Below are 26,261 nucleotides of genomic sequence, written 5' to 3'. Positions count from 1 at the left end.
CTGTGCGCCGCGCAGGAAACAAAAACCAACAGGGGAGGGATGGTTAACGAGCGCGGGACCCCGACCCGAGACCACGCACCGCACCCTTCCTGCACGGAGCTCCACGGGTGGCAAACGGGGACACCAGGAGCTGCCACGGGACCACCCGCTGCTGGTCCAAGCAGCCTTTTTCAGGCTGAAGGGTTTTCTGCTGATGTCTCCTGGGGCAGGAATGTTCTGCTTAGCGAACCCGGGCATCCTGGTGTCAAACATCTCAGAGCCGAAACCCAAAACCAGATTTTCTCCCGCCTTTGTTTGGATTTTGGGCTTTCCTGTTTTGCTCCGACCTCCCGCGCCCCCAGGCTGAGGACCCCTGGCCCCCTGCCTGCTGCTCTGGGTGCCCTGCGCCTCTCGGTGTCCTGTGGGACGGGGTGGTGGCACCGCCATCCCCGATGTGGGGGAGCAGGGCAGGGGGCGATGGCACCTGCGGCCAACTCGTGGCTCCAGCCTCCCTGCAGCCCCCGCGGGCAGAGGGCACCGGCTCGTGGCGCCCCGGGGAGCCGGGACACAAAGAGCCCCTGCGGATGCTTCTGAAGAGGCTGATAAAGCTGGCCTGGGGGGGTGGAAAATGGGTTTTCTGGCACCAAAGAGGGGCGTGGAGGAAGAAAGCTGTCTTCCTCACGGCTCGGCGGAGCAGCTCGGAGCCCCGCGCACCCGGACAAAGCAGTGCTCTGTGAGGGCTTTACGTAACCCAACCCGGCCCTCGGCCCGGACCACATCGGAGCGGCATGGGCAGTGCCAAATCAGCTCATTTATCCATTTATCCCCTTCTTCTTACGTAACCGCCGCCCCTCGGGCACGGGATCGCTGGAGGAGGGAGAGGGAAGGGTTGGGAAAGAGGGGAAGGGGAGCACCCCGAGGAGGTGGGGACGTGCTCCTGGTGTCCTCCTGGCAGCAAGTGGGGGCTTCCAGAGCCTCCCTGGTGGGGAATAAGGGGGCAGCCACGGCCTGAGGTGCTCTCTGTGCACAGCCTCTTCCAGAGACGCTTCCCACGTGCCTGAGCAGGATGAGTGTGCCCAGGGAGAACCCCTTTCCTGGCTGTTTTAACCCAGATTTCCCTTCCCGAGGGCACCCTAAAGGAGTGGGCTGTGATCAAAGGCTCCCGAACGGGGCGCATCCAAGCTCGTGCCCCATGGTGACACCGGTTCCTGCCCCAGTGACAACTGGTGTCATCGCCACCGCTGCCCCCCGGGCTCTGTCCCGGCTCCCAGGCTCGGAGCATCGGCGCTGTGCCAAAACGCGCCCCGGGGAGAGCAAAGCCCTGGGGACATGGCTTGGGGGAGGCGATTCAGGGACCTCCGCAGCTGCCCTCACCCGCCCACGGGCTGCAGAGGGGGCGGATTGAGGCAAACCCGGCGGGGCCGGCCCCCGCCGCCCCCGTCCCGTCCGAAATCAGGCATGGCTTTCCATAAATAGCTGCCCCGACATCTCTCTGGCTGCCGCCGCGCTCCCAGCCAGCGCCCAGCGCAGAGAGCTTTCTAATTTCAGGCCTGGTTTTGATTAGCAAGGAAGGGCTGGGTTGGGTTGGGATTTCTTTTTTCTTTTTCTGTTTCTTTTTCTTTTTTTTTCTTTCTTCCCCCGCTCCTTTCGGTGGCACAGGGAAATTGGAAACGGGTCGGCGTGAAAGGAGCAGCGGGGCACGGCGCGTGCCCCTCACCCTGCATGGGCAGGATTTCACCGGGACATAGGAGCGGAAAGTTCGGGGTGCCCATCTGTGGGGTGCAGCTGGGACCCTTTATGGGAAGAAGGGCTGAAACCCCTGGAGGAGGAAAAGAGCTTTGTAGGAGGAAAGAGCCTGGCCCAGACCAGGTACCCGCCCCTGCTCGCCCGGCACCGATGGGGCAGCTGAACGTGGATGTCCCCCTCTGCCACGCCGTGCCACCATCCCCTGCACACGGAGAGCTGTGGATGTGCAGAGCCACTGTGCCGGGGGGCAGCAGCTCTCCGGGGACCCCAAGGCCACCAGAGGTGGCTTTGGCAGAGCAAACCCAACAAAATCCATGGGGTCCCCTCCCTGGATGGAGCTGCCCGGGTGCGCAGAGTGGGATGCCTGGGGGGACTGCGGTGTGCCGGCGGCTCCTCGCCCCCTGCCCCAAACTGTCCCCCAGATGATGGGGAGGATGCCGGCAGCACCGGGTGGTGGTGGGGGGACAAGTGGCCGGCCCCGCAGCTGCCGTGACAGCTGAGGCCGACTGCCAGCACCGGGGGCGTGCGGGTGACACGGGAGAGCCCCCGCGGAGCCGCTCCCCTGGGACAGGTGGCTTCCACCAGGCAGCCGGGATGCCGGGGGTGGGACCGGGCAGTGGCCGGAGAGATGGGAGACGAGGTCCGTGCCCAGCTCAGCCCACCCATGGCAGCAGGAGCCGTTCCCAAATACCCACGGCCCCGATACTCACGGCCCCTATACACGATACCCAGGGGGGCTCAAGCCCCTCGCTTGTCCCCACTGCAGGGCGAGGAAGCCCCGGGTGGCACCCACGGCTCAGCACCTTCCTCTTAGGAATCCCACGTCCCGGCCCCACACTGGCACAGGTGATCCCGTAAACCTTCTGCTCCGATTCCCACAACTTTCCACGCCCAGCAGGGTGCCAAGGTCACCGGGAGCCCTTTGGCTTTTGGGGACCAGCCCATCACCTCCACCCCTGCTGGTACAAGGCTGCGAGGAGGGCAGTGCCCCTCGGTGCTTCCTCCCCACCCTCCTCTTCCTCTCCCCTCCCTGCTCCTCCCGAGGCTTCTCGCCGCCCTTCCTCCCCACGGCCGCCTGCAGCAGCCCGGCACAGAGCGCGGCTCAGCCCCGTCCTCCCCCAGGGAGAAGCAGCGTCCCCGGCAGCTGGGACCCTTTAGGAATTCGCAGAGGAAGCAGCCTTTGGGGTGCAGATAAAATTAGGATGGGGAAGGGAGAGGGAGGAGACAGCGGGGAAGCCGCGAGGCTGCCATTCCCCCTCCGTCGCCGCGAGGGCGGGGAAGGAAATCAAGAAAACAGACAGAAGCACCCCAGAAGTTTGAGGGCAGTGGGACTCCGTGTGCGGGCAGGTCTGGGGGTCCCCTGCCTCCACCTCCTCCTTGCTGGGCACCGACTTCCAGCCGGAGAAATTTGGGGGGGGGGGAATTTTGGGGGGACCTCTGTCGGTAAAGCTTTAACTTCTTTTCCAGGCTCCTGCCCCACCGCCTGCCCTGCCAGGGCCGGGATGCGCTGCAGAGCCCCAGCGGGGATGTCCCATTGCCCTGGGGACCGCATGAGGTCCGCTCCTCCCACGGTGCCATCTCCACCAAAGGAGAAAATCCAGCCCCAGCTCCTCCTGATGGTTATTATCGAGGCCCCCTGGCGAATTTGGCCCAGCCCTCTCTTGCAGCCAGGGAAAAGACGCCCGGGCTCTGCTCGAGCAGCCAGGGACAGCCCCCGAGCTGCTTCTGCTCACAAGGGAGATGCGCAGCGTGTTTCACTGCAAACAAGAATCCCTCCCACGGCCGGCTGCTCGGCAGGGAAACAACCGCCAAGCCCGCCGCGGTGCCGGCACGGCGCCGAGCCCTCTCCTCCCCGGCCGAACGGCGACGGGTCCCCGCGGGTGACCGTGCCAGTCCCGATCCCCCGGGACACGCGGGCTGAGCCCGGGCTCCCCACACGCTGGGTGCGATCGGAGCATCGGGAAATGGAACGGCTCCGAGGTCCTGCGGAGCCTCGTGGTGCTGCTCCGGGATGGCGGGCCGCCTGGGAAGCCCCCATGGGCTTTTGGCCTGGAAGAGGCAGGGAATGCCAGGTCCCAACCGAGGCGAAGGCAAGCATCAGCCTGAACACCCTTGCAGAAGGATTTTGGCACAGGGCAGCCCAAAACACACCTCGACGTTGTCCGACACGCCAGTGCCCTTTGGAGAGGTCACCTTCAGCCTGCAGAGCACACCTCCAGGTGAAATCAGACACAGCCACAGCTCCGAGAGGGGCACAGCAGCTGCACCGAGCAGAAGGAAGGGCTGCTGCTGCTTTGGCCGTGGGGGCACAGAGGATAATCAACTGCTCACGTCCTCTGGGATGGGCCAGGCACTAACGGGAGCTATGTTAGGACAGTCAGCGGTCCTCTCAGGTGTAACGGGGGTGAACGTGGCAGCCCCTCCAAGGAGAAGCCCACGAGGCGCACGCGGAGCAGCAGCTGCCCAAGTGCCCAGGGGTCCACACTCGAGGGACCCGGGCAGTGCCCCATGGACGAAGTGACCCCGGCTGTGAGCATGCAGCCACCCGGCACCTGCAAAGCTCACAAGGCTCAGCCAGAAACCATCAGCTCCCCTGTCCCGAGCACTCCAGGAGAGCAAAACCCCATGATGCCCAAGGCTCCTCTTCTCTGGCTTGTGAACCTGATGAGTTCTCGGCAGCAAATCCGGGGGTGAGATCCAGCTACAGGACTTCAAACCTCGCATTTGCAGGAAAATGGTGAGAGCTGAGCGACGGGGAAGGCTGAACCCAGAGGTGCCCAACGCGTTGCCCAACCAGCAGGCACAGGAAGATCAGCTTCCAAGCCTCGATGCCACTGGAGCCATTGAGATGATGGTGGCGAGCACTGTGCTGTGCCACAGCGAGCCGGGCGGCCCCGGGCTCATGGCACCTCGAGCCCCGGGCGAGGAGGAGCTGCAGAAGCGCCGCAGCTTGTGCCCGGCAGGGCCGAAACTCTGGCTCTGTCCAGACGTGCCCGCGGGAGCAGAAACCTGGCTGCCAGCCACCTCCCGGGCCAGGAGGAGTGACGCACGGCCCCGCACCTGCCCCAGCCCGGGGGCACGCACGCCAGCCCCGCTCTCACCAGGCGGCGACGCTTTCAGGATTTCGTGTCCTCCAAAGGATGGAGAGAAAAAGAAAACCCCAAAGGTTTCCAAGGGGAGGAAGCGCAGGGGCTGGCGAGCTGCGTAACGCGACAGCAGCGCTCCGAAGATCCTTCCTCTGAGACGCATCTTCCCTTCCAGGCTGACAGCTGTGGCCCAATTTTCAGGAAAACTGACAGGCGCCTTATTTCTACCCCTATAATTTCTTTCCGCTGCCAATAAAATAGGTTAAAGGAACGGGTGCGGAGCCGCGGCAAGAGGAGCCGGGAGAGGCTGATCCGGTTTGGGGCGTGCAGGGCTTACAGGGGCGGGAGCCTCCCCAGCACTGCTGGAAGGAATAAAAGTGCTCCTGCTCCTTTCGTGGAAAGGTGACCGAGCAGCACACTGCTGGCCTAGAGGCAACACGGCCGATGGGGCTGTGTCCCCCTGGGGGAAAGGGGGATGTTTTAGGGAGCTCAGTCCCTGGGGGAGGAGGAGGCAGAGCGATCTTCATCCATGCCCCAGGTGCAAGCCCTCAGCTCCCTCGCCTCGTACCCAAACTCCGGACTCTGCTGACTTCTCCCCTGCTCTGGCTGAGCGTCAGGAGGGTTTGAGCAGCCTGGACCCGGACCCGTCCTGCCCCAAAGCATCAGCCCTGATGTGGCAGCTCCCTCCTGGGGGCGGACATCGCCGCTCCTGCGCTGTAACCAGCACCCAGCCCTTGTGCAGAGTCATCGCCTGCCTGCTGGCCCCGCTGACCTCCAGAGCACTCACGCGAGCTGCAAGAGAGCAGAAAATAGCAGCAAAACCGCAGGGACCGGGAGGCTTGGATGCAATTTGCAACCTTTCCCCCTCCTGCTTGGCTGCAAGAGGGCTCGGCTAAAAGCTCCTCGCGCGTGCAAGCCGCCTGGCTGCTGCCTTGCTCCTCCCCAGCCTCCCCGATGCTTTCTGCAGGCACAACGGGTGCTGGGAGCAGGGATTCCTCGCGGGGGAACCGCCAGCCCCACGCCCGAGACGTGCTCTCTCCCTCCGACGGGGCAGGCTGGGAACCGTCTGAATCCTCCTTTCGCTGCCTGCTCTGACACCACGGGAATTTCCCCGCGCCCTGCACGGTTCGTTGGGTTCTCACAGTCACTCCCACAGCCAGAAGAGGGGGAAGCATTTCCTCTTGGCCCATCCCTTTACTCAGGAAGCTCGTGGCTCCGGGGGAGCCACCACCATCCCCAAAACGAGGTATCTGCAAGTAATTCCCCCTGCTTGCTGGGTTCAAGGCAGGAGCTGCAAGAACTCGATCCACGTTTACGCCAGGTGTTAGAGCAACCTCACCGCTGCCTCCCACGCGGCTGGATGGGTGCTGGTGGCAGCTGGGTGCTCCCCGTCTCTGCAGCATCCACACCAGTGCCCGGGGGATAACCCGGCTGGCTCCGAGGGCAGGATGTGGCCCTTCCTGCTCCAGGCACTTTGCCCTCTCTCCTCCAAACCCCCAGAGCCTCAGACGGATGCAGGTGTGAGATGGGAGCAGTCGGATGCTCGGGTGCCTTGTGCGTGCCATCGGGCCCCGCCGGCACAGAGCGATGTGCTGCGGGATGCTCCCGAGCAGCCAGGAACAGAAAACCTTGACGAGAGCAGCAGGATGCAAAACAGCCCTGCCTCGGGATTTTTAACCAAGCGTGCCCTGGGGATAATCCTGGGCAGGATCCCCTGTAGGACAGAGGGGAAAAATGCCATTACTCCACTCCTCCCAGCCTGCCACTCGTGCCTTTTGCTCCGTAAAGACTAATAGAGCGAGGTGTCCCATCTGGAAAGCAAAGGAAGGGGAGGAAATACAAGCAGACCCTCCTGCAGCCCAGCGGGGTGAGTTCCAGCTGATGGCCAAAGCAACCCCAGGCCGGCCACCCCGTGTGCGCGGCTCCCCCTTCCCGGTGCAGCCACTGGGCAAGGAAAACGGGGCAGAAAACCTGGGAGCTGCTTGTGGCAGCTTGGAATCAAACAAAGCCCTGCTTCGAGGAAATCCTGCTTTGGGGAAACCTGCATCTGCTGCGGGCTCCTCGCTCGCCCAGCCCTCCTCCTCTCGCCTTTCCGGACCTCGTGCTTCGCCCCTGCTGGGATCCCGGGGAAAGCACCGGGATGGAGAACACGTAACTCCCCTGGGACCTGCCCTGGGAAGGAACTCGGCTGCTTTCTGAGGATTTTCTTCCCCCCTGCGCACACTTCCCCTTCCTCCCCCCCACACTCTCGCTGACCTTAATGAGTCCCAGCCCACGCCAGCGCCGCCGCTCGCACGTGTTTTCCATTTTTCTGCAGGAAAACGCACCAGGGCCTCGCAGCGGCTCTGAGGGACGCGGGTCCCAGGGCAGTTTGCTGGTTAGGGTGGTTAAAACCCGTGTCCCGAGCCCACCGGGACGCTCCGGAGGAGGAGCTGGTCCTCAGGAGGATGCCCCAGCCCCTTGTACCCCAGCAGGCACAAGCAGCCCCCGGGCAGGGCAGTCTCCAGCTAAGCCCTGCTGTTGGTGGCTTCCAGCACCTGAGAGCCCCAGGTCCAAGCTCTCGCCCTGCTGAAGGGCATTTTTGCCCCCCAGCCTCCAACACATGCCCCAGGGGGGATGTGGAGGGTGTCAGAGAGCTGAGCACAGCATCCTACTTAATGAATACTGCTCTTTGCTTTGGGTTTTCGGAGCAAAGGTTTCCCATCGCTGCCGGCAGAGCCCCAGGGAGGAGGTTTTGGGGAGCAGGCAGGGATTAACGGGAAGTGCGGAGGGATGGGAGGAAAACCAGGAGGAAATGAATTTGTTGCCCTGCTGCATGCACGCAGGGATGAAATGGGGCCACCCACTGATGGCCAGAGGGCCCCAGGCTCCAGCTTCGCCCCGGTGGCCGCGTGAGAAGCGGGCTCCCGGCGCAGGGCGATGAAAGCCGGAGCCGAGGGCAGGAGCGCAACGCGCCGAGTGCTCCCTGTGGCCCTCGCCGGCGGGCTGGGAAGCGAGCGAGGCTCCGGGCATGCTAATGGCCCTTATGTAAAGGGGTGAAAGCTGACCCACATACGGGGCTGAAGGGCTGGACCCAAACCACCGGTACCTGGGGACCTTCCTGGTGGGGCAGGATGACCCCGAGCTCTGCCCCCACCCCGTCCTGGGGCCGCTCTCTGAGCCCGGGGCTGGGGAGCGCCGCCCTCGGTTTGGAAAACAGGAGGAAAAAAACCAAAACTAAAACGCTTTCTCCGGTTATTCCTTTCCGCGAGGCAACGGGGAGGGGGGGAAAGTGCACAGCTCATTACAGCAAAAGGGCAGGCGGCCAGGGAGCATCCTGGCAGGCAGAGCCGCGTGTTTTCGCAGGCTCGCTGCCTCCCGACACAGAAGCTCCCCTTGTAGCCATCACAGCTGTTTGGATTTTACCCGAGTTCATATCACAGCTTATCAAAGGGGCTGCGTTTCTTTTTTTTCCCTTCCATTTTTTCTTTTTTTTTTTTCTCCCCTGCACTTCGCTGAACACAAGCCAAACGGTTCACGTGAAAACAAACCCGGGTTTTGTTCCGCAGGCGGTGGCAGGAGGGTGGGGAGAGGAAGAAGAAGGACGAGAAGGACGCGCGCCCCTCGCCGAGCTGCTTTTGGTGGGGGCACGGGGATGGTCGGGCCCCGGCAGCCTCCAGAACATGGGCACACCGAGGGGGGCTCCTCAGGAAGCATCAAAACCTTTGGCCACCCAAATGGGGCCACAGAGGAGCAGGAGGGTGGCCAGGACAGGGACAAGAGGAGGGCTTTGAAACCCTGGCCAGGGTTTCGGCATCCCCTGCTCCATAGGGGATCCCCAGCATCTCCCTTCTCTGAACCCCCTGTACTGGTGAAAATCCGTAACTCAGCGAGCCCCGGGGCCCCCATCCCACTCCGTCTGTCCCCATCTGGACAGCACAGCCCTGGGAAAGCCAGACAGAGCAGAAAGCAGCTTGGGGTGCTGCTCCCCCCTGTGCCGAGGGCACTGCACATCCATGCTGCACCAGAGCTGCTGTCGATGCTCTTCCTCTGCTGCCCCTCGCGGGTCCCCGTCTCGGTTCACAGGCTCAGCTCACTTTGCTTTCCCTTGTCGGGGAGAACAGGGTGCTGCAGGGCCAGTTTTTCTTCGCTGCCACGTACCAGCCAGGGCAGGTATCTGCTCCCCAGCCAGCCGGGAGCTCTCGGCACCAAGGCGGGAGGTAACGCCAAAGGGAAGCGCGCAGGGCTGATGCTCCTGCCTCCAACAACCGCTTTGGATCTGCTTTTGGGTGCAGACGTGTCTGGATAGGAAGGAGGAGGCAGCACTTGGAATTCTGCAGCCCGTTGTGGAGGCAGGAAGGCTTTTTGCCTCTAGAGATGAACCCGACCTGCTCTGCAGTGCTCGGGGCGATGGGTACCAGGGCAGCTCCCTCGGCACACTGCTGAGCAGGGCTGTGCCTCCTCCTGAGCACTTACAGGGCACCAGAGTCAAACGGGCACGAAGCAGCCCTGAAGAGCCCTTTCCTGGAGTTTCCCTTCCCTCCTCCTCCTGCCCGGGGCTCTGCTGCACCCACGTGCTCGCCCTCCGTGCCGGTGCCGCTGGTGGCACAGACGAGGTGCGGTGCCAGGGCTCGAGCTCACAGCGCCGTGCTGGATGCCACCAGCAGGGGCACGTCGCAGACAGACTCCGTGCCAGTGCCGATGGAGAAAGGTAAGGAAAGGACTGGGAGGACTCGCCAGAGAAGAGGCTGTGAACCCCTGGAGTCAGCAACTGGATGTGCCCAAGCCTGTGCTGGGTCAGGAAACAAACTGCCCTACCGCAGCCACCCTGCTGACCTCGGGGACCTTTGAGCTTGCCCAGCCTGGCCAGCACCGGCACGGTGACGGGGAGAAATGCTGCGCTGGGCTTTAAATCCCTGCCCCACGTTTCCCATCCCACTGAGCACTACTCCTTTGGCTGGAAATCATTACCTATAGGTAACAGGTTCGCCTTTCGTCCCCGCTGCCCCAGCCAGGACGCGGGGAGCTGCTGGAGGCACGTCGCCGTCCCTGGTGGCGGAGGGGAGCGGGGGATGAAATATCACCGGCGTTTCCCCCATGGAAACATGGGGCTGGCTTCTTCCCCGCTGTGCGAAACAGCTGAACCCGCTTGTGGACAGGGGAGGGGTGTAACGTGGGAACACGCATGTGGCTTTCATTTGAGCAGCGCCTAAAAATAGCACCACGAGGCTCCCACATTTGGTGGGGCCCTCTGGCAGCAGATCAAGCTCTTCCAGAGGGTCCCGTGAAACTTCTCCCGCCCCATTCCCATCTTGCCGATCCCGGAGGCAGTGGAGAAGTGGTTAACGCCGGCATTTAAGCTGTCGTCAGTAGGTTTCAGAGTTAGTCACCAGTGCTGGAGGCCAGGGCTCACCCTGCCCAGAACGGCTGCGCTGGCTCCATACCCCTTGGATCTATCCCCCGTGAGCCACCACGCCATTTGACAAGGGATAACAAAGGATAGGATCTTTTGCTGTTGTTTTTTTGGGTTGTTTTTTGCACTGATTGGAATTTTTTGCACATCTGGAGCCCGGGGCATGAGTCACAGCAAAAAGCAGGGTCTGGAGCTGCCCCACTGGCTGTCGGGGAGCTGGAGGGAAAAATTGGAGGTGGCTGCAGATGGGAGAGCATTTGAGTGTGACCCTGCCCAGGCTCCCCGTTGCTACTCAGAGCCCCTCTAATTACCCTGCTGGTTTAATGAGCAATCGGGCCCCTTCCCCTGCCCTGCTCGCTCCCAGCAGGCGCGGTGCAGAGCGCAGACAAGAAGAGGACTGCTACGAGCGGGATATTTTCCTGCCCTATTCTTAGATCCCTGTGTGGTTAAATGCAACATTTCCAGACTCCCGTCAGAAGCAAAAAAACATATGCTCAGCTGGACTTTTGGGGGAGAAACAGCTTTTCAAGGGGTATTTGGGATAAGGTGCCAGGCTTTAAGGCAGGTGGGGAGAAACCTCCCCAGTCCTGGCTCTGCAGCCTCGTGGTGCAGGGCACTTGGTGCTCTCGGGGCACTGGGAGAGCTCCACGAAAACCCAGGGAGGAAAACACCAGGGAGGAAAACACCGAGTCCTGCCCCCTCCTCGCTGATTTTTCAGCCCTGCCTTGACCGCTAAGCCCATTATTTCTGCGCGAGCCGAGGAATTTGCATCCCTTGCCCCAGATTTCATTGCATTAAAGACACCGCCGCACTGCCAGCTGCTGCAGCGCTCGTTTTTCCTGCCTCTGCTGCCTGATCGCAGCTTCTGAAGTGGATGCAGAACCTGCCAACGTTTGCAGTCAAAATATGTGTCTTCTGCAAAGCAGGCTCATTACGGGGCGAGCATCGCGCGCCCGGTGAAGCCACACTGACCCGCAGCGCGCGGAGCCGAGCCAGGTGGAAGAATTGGCTCGACTTGGCACCCCGAGCAAGCACGGCCTTCGTGCTCCAGCTGGCCTGCTCGTTTCTCAACAAGAACCTGACAATGCCGCGTAATACAGAGATACTTCGCCTTGGGGGCTGGGAGCAAAAAATACGGTGCCTCGACACGCGAGAGGCGAGTCGGTTTGCCCTGGAAACGCCAGCCGCGGCTGCCAGCTAGCCAGGGAGGCTGCCGAAAAGGGCTCTGGCTCCTGGCGATGCGAGGGAGCCCGGCGCCGAACCCTTCCTCCCAGCCCGCCCTGCCCGCGAGGCGCCGGCGGGGCAGCAGGGCTCTGACCTGATGATGAAGGCTCCTCGCGTCTCCAGGAGTTTCCGTTCGCTGCTGAACCGCTTGAGCAGGTTGATCATGAACTTGTAGAAGTAGGAGTTCATGGTGGGGGTGGAGGGAGAGCACTCCAAGCCTTTCGTACCTGGGGAGGCGGGCGAAGGGGAGAGGAAATTAGAGCAGCTGGGTTATTTTGGCCAAAGCAGTCTCAGTCAGAGAGCAGACATCCAAAACACAGTCGCGGGACTCGGCAGGGGAGGGTAGGGGCACCAAAATGAGATTTCCAAGCCTCGTGTAACTGTGCCTGCTCAGCCCAGCAGCACCAGCCCTGCCCCAGCTCTCCCCACCCCAGAGGAAAGCACCTCCTGGTGCTCCCAGCCATCGGAGAAGGGCACGGGGATGAAATGGTCTTTTGGGGAGACCATCCGAGAGCCACCAATTTTAGTAGCTGGGAGGAGAGGGGGTGCCCAAGACCATGCATAAATAGCCCATCCGTCTGCAGGTGCTGCTGGGCCCCCTGGCAAAGCACCCTGAGGTGCCACCAGCCTGCGCAGGCGCTTCAGGGCAGCACCCACGGCGGTGGGCAGAGCTGGCAGCCAGCACCCCACGGCCGGGGCACCGCACGCAGCCTCAGCTCACGGCCAGGCAGGTGGCAGGGAGGGGTGAGAAAAGGCATTTCCTAGCTCAGGGTACGCACAGGGAGTTAGAAAAAAATTATCGTTTCAGGGCTTGAAGCGCAGGGGGCGGGCAGGTACGGATTGCCTTTCCCACCGTGCAATCCCCAGCGGGGATGGTTTATTCAGAAGGGCAGCGCTCAGAGCAAATGTTTGGAGAGGGTGTTCAAAGGCAAGCTCGCAACAGGGGGGGAGGATCTGCCCTAACTCCCCGTGCAGGGCGGCTGGGACGTGTCGAAGCGTGGTGAGCCTGGGCGAGTGGGTCCCGCAGCGTCCCCAGCACGGTCAGCGTTCAGTCTCCCACCAGATCGCAAGGAAACGTGCAGGGTTTGATTTATGTGTGCTGTCTGCTTCTGTCAAGACTCAGCAGAGCACAGAGTGGCCAATTAAAAACACAATCAACCAGCCAAAGCCCGGGCTGATGGAGGAGCCCCTGGCCTGATTTCCCCTGCCCGATGGCAGGGACATGGGGAGGTACCGAGGGGCTCAGCCCCGGCACGTTCCCAGCGCTGCCCTGCCCCAGCAGCGGGTCCGAGGGGACCAAAGCACGAGTGGTTTTCTTTCTGGGGCGCAGGGTGGGAAGGAGAGGTGAAGAGCTGGTAGAAACTGTCTTTCAAAGCTGAAGAAGTGGTATTTTTTTTGCTCTGTTTCGTCAGCAGCACCAAGCCATCCAGTCCAGAGCTGCTCACGGCAGGCAGGACGTGCATCACACCTCCACACCTACCAGCTCTTAATGGTGGTTTTAGGAGCCCAGAGCCCAGATTCGAGTGGGGACACACAGCTGGCACGGCCTCCTTCCTCCCCCAGGCCGGGGCTTTCCTCCCGCCAGCCCCCAGGCAACTGTGGGTATCCCCGGGGAAGGTTTCACCACCGCTCGCCCTGCGTTTCGGAGCAGCGCGGCGACGGAGCAGCCTTGCTCAGCGGGCGGCCCCGCAGCTCACGGCGCAGCACAGCAGGGTCTGGCTCAGCAAGGTGGCAGGAGCAGCTCCGCGCGGCATGAGAGACAGGCAGGGAGACGTGTTAAGAAAACTGCGGCTTAATTAATTGGAGCTTGCACCTCTCCCCCTTCCCCTGGAGCGAGGCGTCGCAGATCCGCAACCTGCCAGATCGGCTGCGAGCGCACCACGCGTGGGGCTGCGGAAACGCCGTGGCAGCCCCCCAGCTCGTCCTTTCCCATGGGAAGCCTCAGAGTCGGGGACACGAGGGGAGCAGAAGGGCAAAAGCTGGCTGGATCTTGGTTTTCAGTACGAATACAGATGGTGTAAGCAGGGCCGCACGATCCTTCTGGCTTTTGGGGTCGGTGGATGCTGGCTGAGGCAGAAAAAGCCGTGCGGAGCGGGGGTGGCTGCGAGCGCTCGCCACGATTCGCGCCGTCGGTACGCTGCCATCGCTCATGGGGCCGCGTTATAAATCAAGAGAGACAGGCAATTAGGAACCTATATTAAGGCCCTTATAAATATATATTGCATGGCAGCCGGGAACATTCGGGCCGTCTGGCTGCCTGATGGACGGAGCTGTCTCGAAACCTTCGGCGGGTGAAGTGTCCCCAGACTGCTCCGGGAGAGGACGCGGGTGCTGACTCACATTTTCCTTCTTTGGCCACCGAGCACCGAATTTCACCATAGCAGAGAACACAAGTTTTGCTAATTTTCCATGATTAGTTTCAAACTGGTCCTAATTAAAACCGGTGCAGACTTGCCTGGCTCCATTTAAACCGAATTTAAACGCGATTTGACCAGAATTGATTCCTTTCCGAAGCAAGCTAAATCCGGGTAAGCTGTTTAACAGCGATCCACGAGGGCATTGGCGGCGGTTTAGCTAAAATGATTTACTTTAACCCATAATTGGAGCCATCTCAGCGCCGATCGGGGCTGGGATACAGGAGGTGGCTGAGCTGAAAGCTGCTGGCAGGGAGAGGAGCGCACGCACGGGGTCGGCGTGCCGAGCACCGCAGGGTGGATGCTGTGCCTCGATCGCCAAAAAGAGGTGAATTAGGGCTGTTTTTAAGGCTGTTTCCTTGCTCAAGAGGGTCCGGGAGGAGGTTTTGCTCCCAGCATCCGGACGCCCAGCGCCCTGCCCTGCCCAAGCATCCCTCCAGCCCCAGGGCCTCACGCCTCCCCTCCGTGCGTGGCCGGGGCGAGCTGCGGGCCCCGGCGGCGTGGGAGGCGGCGCTGGCGGATGGAGCCCAGCAAAACCCCGTGCGGAGACGTGGGAATCTGCACCACGTCTCCCCCCGGCAGCCTTCCCCAGGATGTTTTGAATTTGAGCTTTCGCAAACACGGCGCAGCGAAGCCTCGCGGAGCGGGATAAAAATAGAGCCGTTAAGAAAAAATAAAAAAAAAAAAATTAAAAAAAGGCAAACTCTCCCACCGAAACCCAATAGCTGGAAACAGACGCGAACGTGTCGGCAGCTCAGCTGGGCTCTGACAAACCTCAGGGCCCGGGATGCTGCTGAGGAAACGAGCCCACCGACAGCCCCGGGCTGCGCTCTGCCTGCTCCCCGCGTGGATGCCCAGGCACACGGAGGCTGCTCCGCTCCCTACCAGGCCGAAGAGCCCTGGGCTTGTGATTTTGGGCTGACATCTGAGCCTGCTACCTGCTCGTTGCTCCTTGCTAAGGCGGATCAGCAACCAAAACGCAGCAGGGGTCTGGCCCGGACACGGTACAGGGGAAGGAAACACCCTGCGGAGCCGCAGAGAGGGCAGAGGCTCAGCCTGGCACCCAGCGGGCTGAGGCTCCATCAGTGCCATGTGGGAGGGAAGGGGATGGGGACATGGAGGGCTGGCAGCTCTGCGGAGAGAGGTGAGACGTACGGACAGTTGCCCACAAGCAGGGGTGAGACGGTTCCCCCAGGAACTGGGGCGCTGAGCTGAGCACCCAGCCGGGACGGCTCCCTCCTCGCTTGCCCCCTCTCCTCCCCATCCTGCGAAGCCTGCTTGCAAACCAGCTCCTTGCAGAGCAAACGGCCCGTTCTGTGGCATCTGCTGCGCCCCTGCCTTTAGCAGGGGAGATGAGCGGGGGGGACTTCGCTTTTCTGCCACCGGGGGGGGACGGGCAGGAGCCCAGGTGGTGGCACTGCGCCCACCGCCTGTTCCATCGCTGCCTGCTGGAAGCAGCACCACAGGTAGCCGAGCGCTCCCCCAGGATTCCCGGGGCACGAGCCCCGTTTCAGTCAGCTCGGACCCTTGCAGAAACCCCCCAGGATGTGTTACCCAAGCACCAAGGGCTCTCCAGGGCCCCCAGGAGCGTGCCAGCTGCCGGCACTACCCTGGCTCCTCCAGAGCCCACCGCGTGCTGTGGACGCTTTTGACTCAAAATCGCAGACCTGCTCAAAACTTTGCCCTGCTGGAAATGCCCGTTTGGCACACCTCAGCCAAGGGGCCAGCCTTCCTTTGCTGTCTCAGGGACCCCCAGGAGCCCGGGGACCAACATTTCCAAGCCCTCTGAAGCTCTGCGGGTTACGCAGGGGGCAGCCGGGTGGCAGAAAAGGCAAAGGGAGCGCTTCGGCTCCCGAGGGACCACCTCCAGGCTGCGGACACGGGGATGCCCCGACATGCTTTCGGCATAAACCACGACACGTTGCAGCAGGGAAACACGCGGGTTTCCTCCTGGGCCTCCCCGCCACATCCCCAGGCAGAAGGTGACGAGGCAACAGCCAAGGCCAGTGCCCCGCCACGCTCTCGTGGGGCTGACGGAGCAGCTCTTCCTCCCCGTGGTGCTGGAGGAGGGACAGCGAGGGTCCCACGCACCGCGCTGCTCGACTCGCCCCGGCTCATTGTGTCCGGGGGAGCCGTCGGAGGGCAGCCGACCTTATGTAAGCAGAGAACAAAGCAGCTAAATAAAAACCCGAGCTGGGAACGGGCTGCGGAAGTGGGACACGGCTTTCCTGGCTAATCAACGAGCATCTGAAGGAAACCGAGCTGAATGGCAGGGAAACAACTGCATAAACACATCCCGGGGGAAGAAAGGGTGAGAGAGGAAGCGGGGGAAGCCCGCAGCGTGGCACGGGCCCCCTCCGCCTCCCCTGCTGCCCTCGCCGCTCACCTTGGGCGACAGAGCTTGGGGCAGAGATGGAGAGTACCTGCGGAGCCGCACGCTCGGGTGGGGCTCAGATGGGGGAGAGGAGGGGATCTGAGATCACTCAGCCCTTGCAGCTCTCCTTCCAGAGAAGGTCTCTCCTCTGAAGGACACAGAAGGCGGTGGGTTTAACCCCGGGGTGGAGCGTGGCGTGAGAGCATCCTGCCCTCGAGACACGGCCGCACGAGCCAAGCACAGTGCAGAACCAGCTGGGGAGCTGTGTGCAGGGACTGCTGCCCTGCACCCCGGTACAAACCCAGGTCCTGCTGCTGTGGGGTCATGCAGCACCTCGGGGTGCACACCCGGTACAAACCCAGTTCCCTCGGGGTGCACACCCGGTGCCTGGGCACTCGCCCACGCCTGGCCTGCGGGGCAGAGGTTGGGTTCACTTGGAGTGCCGTTACCGCAGCACCGCGCAGACCAGGGGGGTTTCTATCAGCCCTGCTCCCGCTCCAAAAATAAAACACAACAAAAAAAGGAGTCTTGCAGAGTCTCCACTTTCCCAGCCAAAATCCAGGGGGGTCCTAGCTCTGACAGGCCGATGTCCAGTCCCCAGAGCCTTCCAAGACGAGTGAACTGGCCTCTTTTCCCCACCCCAACAGCACCCACCGCTGGGCACGAGCCCAGGGCTGTGCACAGCTCAGCCCCGAATATGTTCCTACAGAAATCCCCCACTGCATCGCGAGGCAGCGGGTGGGCAGCGCGGCGCACACCATGGCCACGCTGGGACAAACAGCCCTGCACGGGGCCCTGCGAAGCCCAGCGCTTCCCCACGCCACGCCGCGATAGCTGGAGCCAGGCTGCTCCTCCCGAGAGCTACGAGGGGCCGCGGCAGCCGTTGGGATGCGCGCCATCCAGGCTGCTATTTTTAGATAATCCACAAGGAAGGAAACCTCAGGCAGGAGCCATCAGCGCGAGCTGAGCTGCAGCCCTCCGGCTGCTTGGCCAGCGCCGTGGGCGCTGCTCCACCCACGCAGCCTCGCTGGGGACATCGGCGCATCGCTGGCACCCGCGGAGCTCAGCGAACTTCCAGCCCCCACATCCGAGACAGGTAGCTCTGCAAAACCCAAACCGCCCGGGGAGCCTCAAACCCTGGGCTGGTTCCTGCCGCAGACCTTCCCAAGCCCAGGGAGGGGGGAATTATTTGTGCTCTTTGGAGGAAACTCAGCCCAGGGAGCAGGACCGAAGCTCCGGCGGTGATTTTGCGAGGCACGGCGGCTGCGTGCTGCGCAGGAGAGGCAGCCTTGGCTCTGCTCTTGGTTTACAATCCCGAGCTGACATGAAATGTATCTTTGGCCGGGACGACCTGGCTCGGGGAGCGCAACTGGGAGGCTCCTCGATAGCAGCAGCAGCGGAGGAGAAGGGGCAGCCAAGCAACTGCAGAGGATGAGCCACAGACAGGGGAAGGTGGAAAAAAAATGCCTGATGCGCTGGGATGATTAATGGAAGGCTTTTTTTTTTTTTCCCCCTCCCGAGTCCCCAAACAATAGGACTGTCCTTCTTCATCTCTCTGAGGGCTCGGGGCGACGCCGCGGTTCACATTCAGCACACGCAGCCACGAGCAGGCGAGGCGCTGCGCCGCGGGCACGGGCTGAGCCCTCCGCAGCGCTGTGCTTTGGGCACCTCGGGTGGCAGCCAACAGCCTGTCCCGAGCCACGTTTAGGGCTCTGAGGGCTTCTACGAGCAGAAAAGAGGCTGCCACCCAAGGCCCCATAAAAAAAGGGGCAATAACAACATCCCCCAACACCAACCTCTGCAGCACCTTGCTGCTAACCGTGGCCAGTTCCCCAAAAGATGAGCCAGAACGAAGAGCAATAAAATACAGAAAGCTCCGTGGCAGACCGAATCCCCCAGCGATGCGGGGTGGGAACTGATATATTGATTTCTCAGCCCCAGAGAAGCCTTCCCTTCCACCTGAGAAGGTCTGACGTGGGTGCCACCTAGCATCAAGTGGCTTGGCTTTGTGATTCAGACCCCGGGCAGCAAGACGCAGCGCAGGGCACTTACCCGAGGCGCTCAGCTGGCTGTTTCTGACGGGGATGTGCAGCTCCACGTGGCCGGGGCGCGGGTCAGCGGCCTCGGAGGGGCCGTGCCCCTCCGTCTGCCCCGCCGGGGAAGAGGCGATCTCGGCCAGCACCTCGAGGTCCTTCAGGATGACCTGCAGGGAGAGGAAGAGCACTGGGTGAGCGGGCACAAAGCCAGGAGCAGAGGGGCCGTGGGGTGGGTTTTGCTTTCCAAAATCCCTGTTGGGGCAGGGGAGGTGGGAAGGTGAGCGCCAAATCCCAAGACGCAGGGAAAACAGGGCTAGCTGTGAGGCCCAAAGCAGAGATTTCAACTGATTGCAGAGTAGCTGGGGCAGGAAAAAGAAAAGGGGACAAACCCAGCAGTTTGTATTCTGCGAGTCCCAGGGCAGCACGGGAAATTCAGCCACATTCAGACAGTCGGGAGCGGGGTTTGCTTCCCCCTCTCCCCATTTCGGGGTTTGCCCTGAGCGCAGCCCCAGCTCCCCTGCACCCCAGAGCAGCTCCTTCCTCCCACAGCCAGGTCAGGCCACGCCGACTATATATAGAGCTTCTGGAGAAATTATTACAGGTTCTGTTTTCTTTTTTTTTTTTTTTTCCCCCAGCTCTTCTCATGTCTGGAGCTATTTTGGGTCCCTCTTCGTCCGAATGTCCTTGGGTCTAGGTGCCTCATCGGTCCTCCCTGATGTGCCAGGGCTGTGCGGAGCAGCGAGGCTGCCCCGAAGGGCTGACTGCCACGTCTGAGCCCTCCGCACCCAGCACAGCACCGCCCCGGACATCCAGCACAGTACCGAGGGCTTCCCACGTGCTCTCACGAGGCCCTGGGCATCTTTCTCTGGAGCTGCAGTTAGCCGGGAGCTTTAGCTTCAGAGCTACCAAGAAAACCCTCACCCCACTACAAAAAAAACCACCACAATGTCTTTTTATAACACGCAGAACGTGAAAATAGGACCCCGATAATGTGAAAGGCAGGTGCTCCTGGCTTTCTCTATTCCACAGATATCTTAAGTGATTATTTTGTAATTATTGCATAGATATTTTAAGTGATTTTTTTTGCAATTACAGCCAATCTCACGCCGATGTTTAAACCCCACAGCCTTACAGCCTGCAGCCTGGTGCCCAGGAGGGCACGGGCAGGGGGAGAGGAGCAGGGAGAGCTGCTCCATGGCCGGCGTGCAGAGCACCTGGACGAGCACCTCGCCGCCCCCCATCAGCGCCTCTGGTACCTGTGGGTCGCATCCTGACCCCCCTCGGCCCAGGGAGGCAGAGCCAGCGTTGGAAAGCCGATAACCACCCGGCTCCAGCACACCTGGGAGGACCCCGGGAGCACAAACACCACCAGGTCCCAGCCTGTGGCTGCCCCAGGGAGGAGGACGGCCGACATCAGCAGCTTTGGCAGCGAGGAACCGTCCCCGGGGGCCAGGAGAGCGAAGCCGAGCCCACAGTGCCTCCGCGGCGCTGTCACGGGGGGGACCTGGTTGCCATCGGGTGCTGCTCAGGGGCAGGCACCGATCTGGGTAAATAACACCCCTGGAGGCTTCTGCCTCTCGTTGCTTCTGGCTGAAACCAGCAGGGACCCAAAGGTCTCGGCTCACCTCTGGGGCCCGGCAGCACGGGGAGCTGGGTGGTGGCAAAAACCAGCCGGAGAGCCGTGGTACGGCACGGCGCCGTGTCACTCACAGCCCCCTGATTTAGGGCATTTTCTGTAGGGTGGGCAAACACACACGTCGCTGCAGCACGGATGGGGACGGAGGAGAAGCTGGAGGGGGAGCCCCCACATGGGCTGCATTTCTCAGTCGCAAAAACCCGTAGGAAATAAGCCCGGCGGGATGATGGGTGCAGGAGGCCCCGGAGGAAGAGGAGGAGCAGATGGAGGCGAAGGCCCGGGGTTTTCCAGCCGTGGGAAAGAGGCAGGGAGGCCCGGCCTCCGCCCCGCGTGCTGCAGAGAGGCTTCCCGGCCGCGGCCGGAGCCGAGCCAGGAGCGCTTGGTATGCGCCGCACATCCCTGCGCTGAGCTGAGACCCAGCTTTGTGCACCAGGAGGCTGCGAGAGAGCGGCATCCTGCAGGGGCTGCGAGTGCCATGGCAACGGGACGGCTGCGCCAGCGGGTCCCCATCCCTGGGATCATCGGTCCCAGTCCCCGGGACCATCCGACGAAAGGGCCGGGGCCATCTCCAGCTCCCCGGAGAGGGCGCGAGGATGCCCGGGGCTGGGCTCGCCCTGGGGAGAGCCTCTGGGGGCCAAGCGCTGGATCCCCGGGGGTTTTAGGGAAGAGGGAGGTGAATCAGCCCTGCAGCGAGGATGGGAGGAGAGTGAGAGACCCCTCACCTCCCCGGGGGCTGTATGAGGTGCACCCCACGAGCCCCCTCCAGGTCTCTCTGGATCCAGGTGGGGTTAATTCACCTCTCCTTCTGCTTGAATTGCGCCCAGACCAGCTCTGCCATCTCATGCCCAGCCTTGCAGAGGGACAGATGGATGGACGCCCCTCCTGTGCTCCCCTCGGGTGCCTTCCCACGTGCCAACTGTCCCCTTGGCATCCCTGCTGGGGCTCTGCCTCCGGCCAAAACGCACCCACACCCCTCAGCAGCGGGGAGGAGGAGCGGCGCTGCCGTCCCACGCAGCCCCCTTTCCCTCTGCTCGGCACGGGGACCGGGGGTCCTCAAGGCGCTCTGAAGGCTTCACTGAGTTTGTCTAGGTGTTTTTTTCTCCTTCCAAACCTTGCAGATGTTACTGGGGAGGGGAGGAAAGCACGGGAGCGCCGTCCCAGAGCCAAGAGTGGTGAGCAGCAAGGCTGGCTGGGCCCCAGGCGCACACGGTGTGAAAAGCAAACTCACGTCCCCCCCTCCGCTGGCTTTAAAAACAAAAAAAGAAGAAAAAACCACCATTAATCTTCCCACACCAATTTAACCGGGCCTCTTTTCAGGTCCCCAGCACAGCAACTTCTATCCTCTGATCCTGCCAAGGGTTTTTTTTCCCTTCCAGCCGCCAGATTTCAGCCTGCTGCTGGGAGGGGATGGGAGCAGCGTGGCCGGGGCTTCTCCTCCCCTCTGCGGTGCTGCTCCTCGCACCTCCGGGGCATTCGCTGAAGCTAGCACAGGGGGGAGAGGCTTCTGCCAAGGGCAAAGCATCCCAGGACATGTGAGCACACCTTCACAGCACCAGCACAAACAGCAGGTGGGGGAGCTGGTTGGTAACACGGCCACTGCCAGCCAAAACCACGCCAGAGACCCGAGAACTCCGCGTCCTCCCCTCCTGCTCTCACAGATCCCCCGTCTGCACCCATCCTGGGGTGCAAGGGCAGGCCTGGCGCATGCTGTCCCCAAAAAGGGAGAAGCAATCAGCCCCCTGGGGAAAATGCGCGGCACTCTGCCGACCTGCCACAGCCCCGAGCACCTCTTTGGAGGTGTTTAATTGGGGTACGGGGAGCCTGGTGCCACTGAGCTGGGTTCGTTGTGCGCTGCAGCGCGGTGAAGGACGCACAGAGAGGGATGCCGGCAAGCCAAGGCCGGTGGGAGCGAGCTGCCGGTGCCCCCTGGGGGGCTGAATGCCTGCCAAGGCACAACGGGCGCTGTTTTCGGGCTGCTTGCACAGACCCGAGGCTGGGCTGACCACATTTTCCACGACCCAACTTAAATTATACACCTCTCTGTATACCCCATCATTAAAGCGCACCCTGAAGCGTAACTTCTCCTCTCGAGCACGGGTAACCTCCCCGCCCCGGTATCTAGTCACCTCGAGCCTCCCTCTGGAAAATATTTACCACCAAAAAACCATTAAAAAGCCAGGCACAGGCGCGTCAGCGCTCTCCTCTTGGTGCACTCTCCCCTGTCAGCTCGCTGCTTTGCGCACGACCGCGGTACTTCAGTGGCAGGGGATTAAAGTCTAGGAGCAGGAGCACGACGGAGCTAAACCCAACGGAGCACAACTGGAAACCACACCACGCTCAGGCAGCTTTGGCACAAGCTTTTGTTCAGCCTCATTCACGGGGAATTGGGCGCAAGGGGAGAGGTTTGCAGGGACTTAAAAGGTGACGGCGCAGCTCACGGAGCACGCCAGGAACCGGGCTCCGAAACCTGCTGCAGCATCTAGGGGCGTTGGGTGGCGCATGGTATGTGACTTACTACGTGGGGACACCAGCAGCACTTCCAAGGCTCAGAGCTAGCTCGGTAGGTGCCTCCACACCAGATTTTTGCTGGCAGGGAATAAAACACATGCTTAATTTGTGTGTGACCCACAGCACGTGCTCTTTGGGGAGGGTACCAGCTCCCGCTGCTTGTCCAGCACGGCAGCTGTCGGATGCTCCAGGAGACACAACTGCAAGGTGCAAGCTAGGACATCACTGGGATCTTCCCGCTGCATTCAGAGCCTGGTGTTCCTGCTGCATGAACACAGGTAGGTTTTCGTGTCTGCAGAGCACAGAGGGAGCTGGACTTTATCCTGCCTCAGATCAGACCCCAGCTCCTCCTCGTGCGTCATCCTCGCGTGAGTCAGACAAAAGTCCCAGCACAACCTCCAGCCCCCAGCGAGGCTGATAGCAGCAGATAAGCAAAAAGGAGGATGTAAATAAACAGCTCCGATTCGCAGCTGGAGAAAGGAAAACAGCACAAACCAAGAAAACAAGCAGTGCCACCGGTGCAGGTTTTTCTCGGAAATCCCCTGCTGTGTTCCCCTGGGCACGGCCGAGCAGCCGACCTGGAAACTACCTCTGCAAGAGGAGCTTGCAGAGAGCAACAACCTGCAGAGCACTTCTTGCCTTCAGCCACGGCCAGCAGCAACCGTGCTTTTAACCTGAGCATGGAAAGGTCCAGCACGCTTCTGCCCAAAGGCACCTGGGCTCCGACTTCTCACTTTCTCCACCATCAGCCCTTCAGCCCCTTGCTAGCAGGTGTCGGGGCTGTGCACAGGTGAAAGGAGCAGCTCGTGCAGAAAAAGCCACGCTCACCACAATCCTGTCATCCCGGAGCCGTTAGGAAGTTTTAACCACATCGAATTTTAACCAGTGCTTTTCAAGACTGAGCCCAAACCCAGCTCTGACATGCAGAGAAACGCGGGGCAGGGAAGCATGGAGCCAGTGCAGGACGACGCAGTGCAGCAACCCAAAACCTGACAGCCAGGAGTCTCGCCTCCCAACTCGTCTATGTATCAAAGGGAATTGCTTGCTTCAGCTTCGCTCCAGCTCCTTTGTGCTGCGCTGCATTTGGGAATCTTAACGAGGTCTCTTGGCCGTTTCTTCACTGGCACTGGGGAATTGGGAACGGCTGGGAAGAGGAGGGAAGGCGGAGATGACTCAGGACGCCACAGATGCATCATGAGATGCTGGCCCCTGCTCATCGTGGTGGAGGTGGTGCAACACCTTGTGCTGCTCGAACATGAAAAACATACGTGACAACTTAAAGGGCGCAGATTCAGCCCCATCCAGTGCAAATTCCTCCTTGATTATTTATGGCGAGTGCGTGGAGAGACTCAGAGCAGCTCAGCAAGACCAGACTTAACAGCAAGGTGCCTGAACACAATCCCCGTGCTAACCTGGCCATCCCCAGCCCATTAGCTGAGAGCTTTTCGGGATCCCAATCTGCCCCAGGACACCATGAATGTGTGTAGGAACACTGCAGTGCCCTCGAGCAGGGAGGAGGACTAACATGGCTTAGAGAGCACCCCACACCCCCTTTTCTAGCAGGGGCTGACATTTCAGGTTAGCTATCTCAATTTGCCCTCATCGTTCCCCAAAATGCTTGGCTTGAACCCCCCCCTCCTACTGTTTTGGTCATTTCTATTTCCTCTGCAGAGAGCAGCAAACATGGCTGGGAGCCAGCTGAGCAGTGATATTTAATGGATTGACTTGTCTATGGATTTCCTTCAAAAAAATCCCCCCCAAACATTTAAATAAATAGAAGACAGGATTAAATAAATCAGCTTAAAATTACTTTTGAGCCATTCCCAGTTATGTCACATGGAGGAAATGCATCACCGGGGTCCTTTCTTCACTGCTTTTTTCAAATATTAATAAGCAGTGTAATTGCAACATGACTCACTGCAGTCTCCTGCCAAGCCGGAGAGACTATCTGCAAGATGCAGGCTTTCTGGAGCGCTGCAAAGGCAGATGTGTGCTTGGGGACTCTTTTGGAAAGGTTTGCATCGTAAGCAGCAGGGTATGGAAAATGGCCAGGCAGCCGCTTGCCTTTGCAAGTGCAAGTCATTCCCTCGCTTGCTCATTCCCTTCCCTCCTCTCTTAACACCCCCTCGCACGAGGGATTTACTGTGGGCTTGGGGTTTGATGCCCTGAGCGTGTAATCCCAAGCAGGGAGCGTGTGATTTTTATTCCACGAGGAAGATCTGGCCTGAGAGGCTTCAAGGGCCGCCGGCAGCTTTGTGCAAGCTGCATCTAAACCCGGGCCAGCAACGGGGGAAGCGCCACTGGTGCCTGACCAGCTGCGGCCCAAAGCCGCCAGTACCCCGCACCAGAAATGCTCTAGAGTGCGACACAGAGGGGGAGAAAAAGAGAAAGATGCTGGTATTGTGAAGACCAGAATGGAAAACGAAACAAAAAAAGGGGTGAGGAAGAAAGAGAAGGAAATGGGAGAAGAGGCACAGCATCTCAGTAAGAGAGCAACCTGGAGGTGGAAAGCATGGCACGGGGAAGCCAAAGAGCAGGCAGGGGGGCTCGGAGAGCCAGGCCAGAGCAGGGGCAGGGAGGAGTGAGCCACCTATTTGTTTTGTTCTCTCCTGAGTCATCCTGCTGCTGCGATGGGTCTAACAGCCAGCCAGCAGGCCTGAAAGCTCACTCCTACAGCATGAGCTCGGGGCAGAGCAGCACGGACGGATGTTTACTCTTAGCTTTAACGACTTCGAAAAACACCACCAGAGTTAAAAACCCACCCCGCTCTTTGCGGCGGGGGTTTACAAAGCAGGGACAGTCAGGATTTACAGAGGGGGGACAGTTGGGCACATTTTGTGTCCTCCCCAGGAGCCGCGGTCTGAATGCAGCGCCCCAGTCTCGGCGGTGGCACCGTCCCTGCCTCCCGCTGCGGCGGGTGCCTGGGAGCAGTGGGGCAGCAGGCCGGCTCCTCGGCCTGCACCACACGGGTCCACACACGAGGAATAAAGCCCAACCTGCTGGGAAAACATCCCGTGTGGCACAGAGGAATAAAGCTCGACCTGCTGGGAAAAGGGAAAACGCCCCATGTCTGGGCCTACCCTGCAGCTCTGCTCCAGGCCCCGGCGCGCCGGGCCGAGGCGACAACTCGCTCCTGCCGCACGGGCTGGGCCCGGCGTGGTTGCTCAGAGGGTGTCTCAAAGGCATGTTGACACAGACGATGAGGTAGTGTCTGAATTCTGAGCCTGGGGACGCGGGAAGGGGCTAAAGGCAGGGGCCTGCCCCCCGAGCATGGGGCATCGCGGTGGTCACACCACACGGGCAGCTCTACCAGGCACGGCTGATGGGGCCCTGCCAGCGGTGGGCACTGCTTAACTGCTTTGCCAGGTCTCAGCTAAGTGTTTAAGGCACCTGGTGGAAACGATCCCCATCTCCATGCTGCCGTCTCGAGGCATCTGAATTTCCACTCACCCAGTGCCTGGCCAAGACCCAGCCCCACTGGGGTAAGACATCATCTCTGGTGCTTGAATCCCAGAGCCTTGAGCCTTCCCAGGCAGGCAAAAAGGATTTTTAGGAGTGACCAGCCCTCCGAGGTAGAAAGGAAGGCTTACACAGTCAGAGGGTACAAACGATACCAGCCTAACAGGACTCTCAGCCGGACAAGGGTGCAGCATGTTACCTGTGGGCTTCAGAGAGGCCACACTGCACTGGTTTTGGGTTGGTTTGGCCACCAGGGCTGAAATCCCAGTGTCAGCGCTGGCCAAGCCTTACGAAATCCCTACACTCAACCCAACTGAACCAGGCAAAGCTGCTCCAAAATTTGGCTGGAAGTGGGGACGGCAAGCTTCCAGTTAGACTGGAAGCACTGCACTTCCAGTGGCTGCAGC

The 26,261-nt window shown here is 61.1% G+C and overlaps 1 protein-coding gene and 1 long non-coding RNA gene across 2 annotated transcripts in view; one reads left to right on the top strand and one right to left on the bottom strand.

Annotated features, from left to right (window-relative positions):
- Window positions 1-26,261, bottom strand: part of VAC14 (VAC14 component of PIKFYVE complex) — a 50,283-nt gene that overhangs the window by 5,218 nt on the left and 18,804 nt on the right. The window contains exons 13-14 of the mRNA XM_080552787.1: window positions 18,268-18,418; window positions 11,522-11,654 (exon numbers count right to left, since the gene is read on the bottom strand). Of these exons, the coding sequence (XP_080408913.1) occupies window positions 11,522-11,654; window positions 18,268-18,418 (284 nt within the window). The remainder of the gene's footprint in view (window positions 1-11,521; window positions 11,655-18,267; window positions 18,419-26,261) is intronic.
- LOC308176703 lies at window positions 7-26,261 on the top strand. Its single transcript, XR_013938507.1, has 3 exons — window positions 7-9,501; window positions 12,840-17,311; window positions 19,378-26,261. It is a non-coding gene; the product is annotated as an uncharacterized lncRNA (long non-coding RNA).

The sequence above is a fragment of the Anser brachyrhynchus genome, assembly GCF_964034855.1.
Source record: "Anser brachyrhynchus genome assembly, chromosome: 12".
Classification (NCBI taxonomy): Eukaryota; Metazoa; Chordata; class Aves; order Anseriformes; family Anatidae; genus Anser; species Anser brachyrhynchus.
This window is presented reverse-complemented; position numbering and strand designations above follow the sequence as displayed.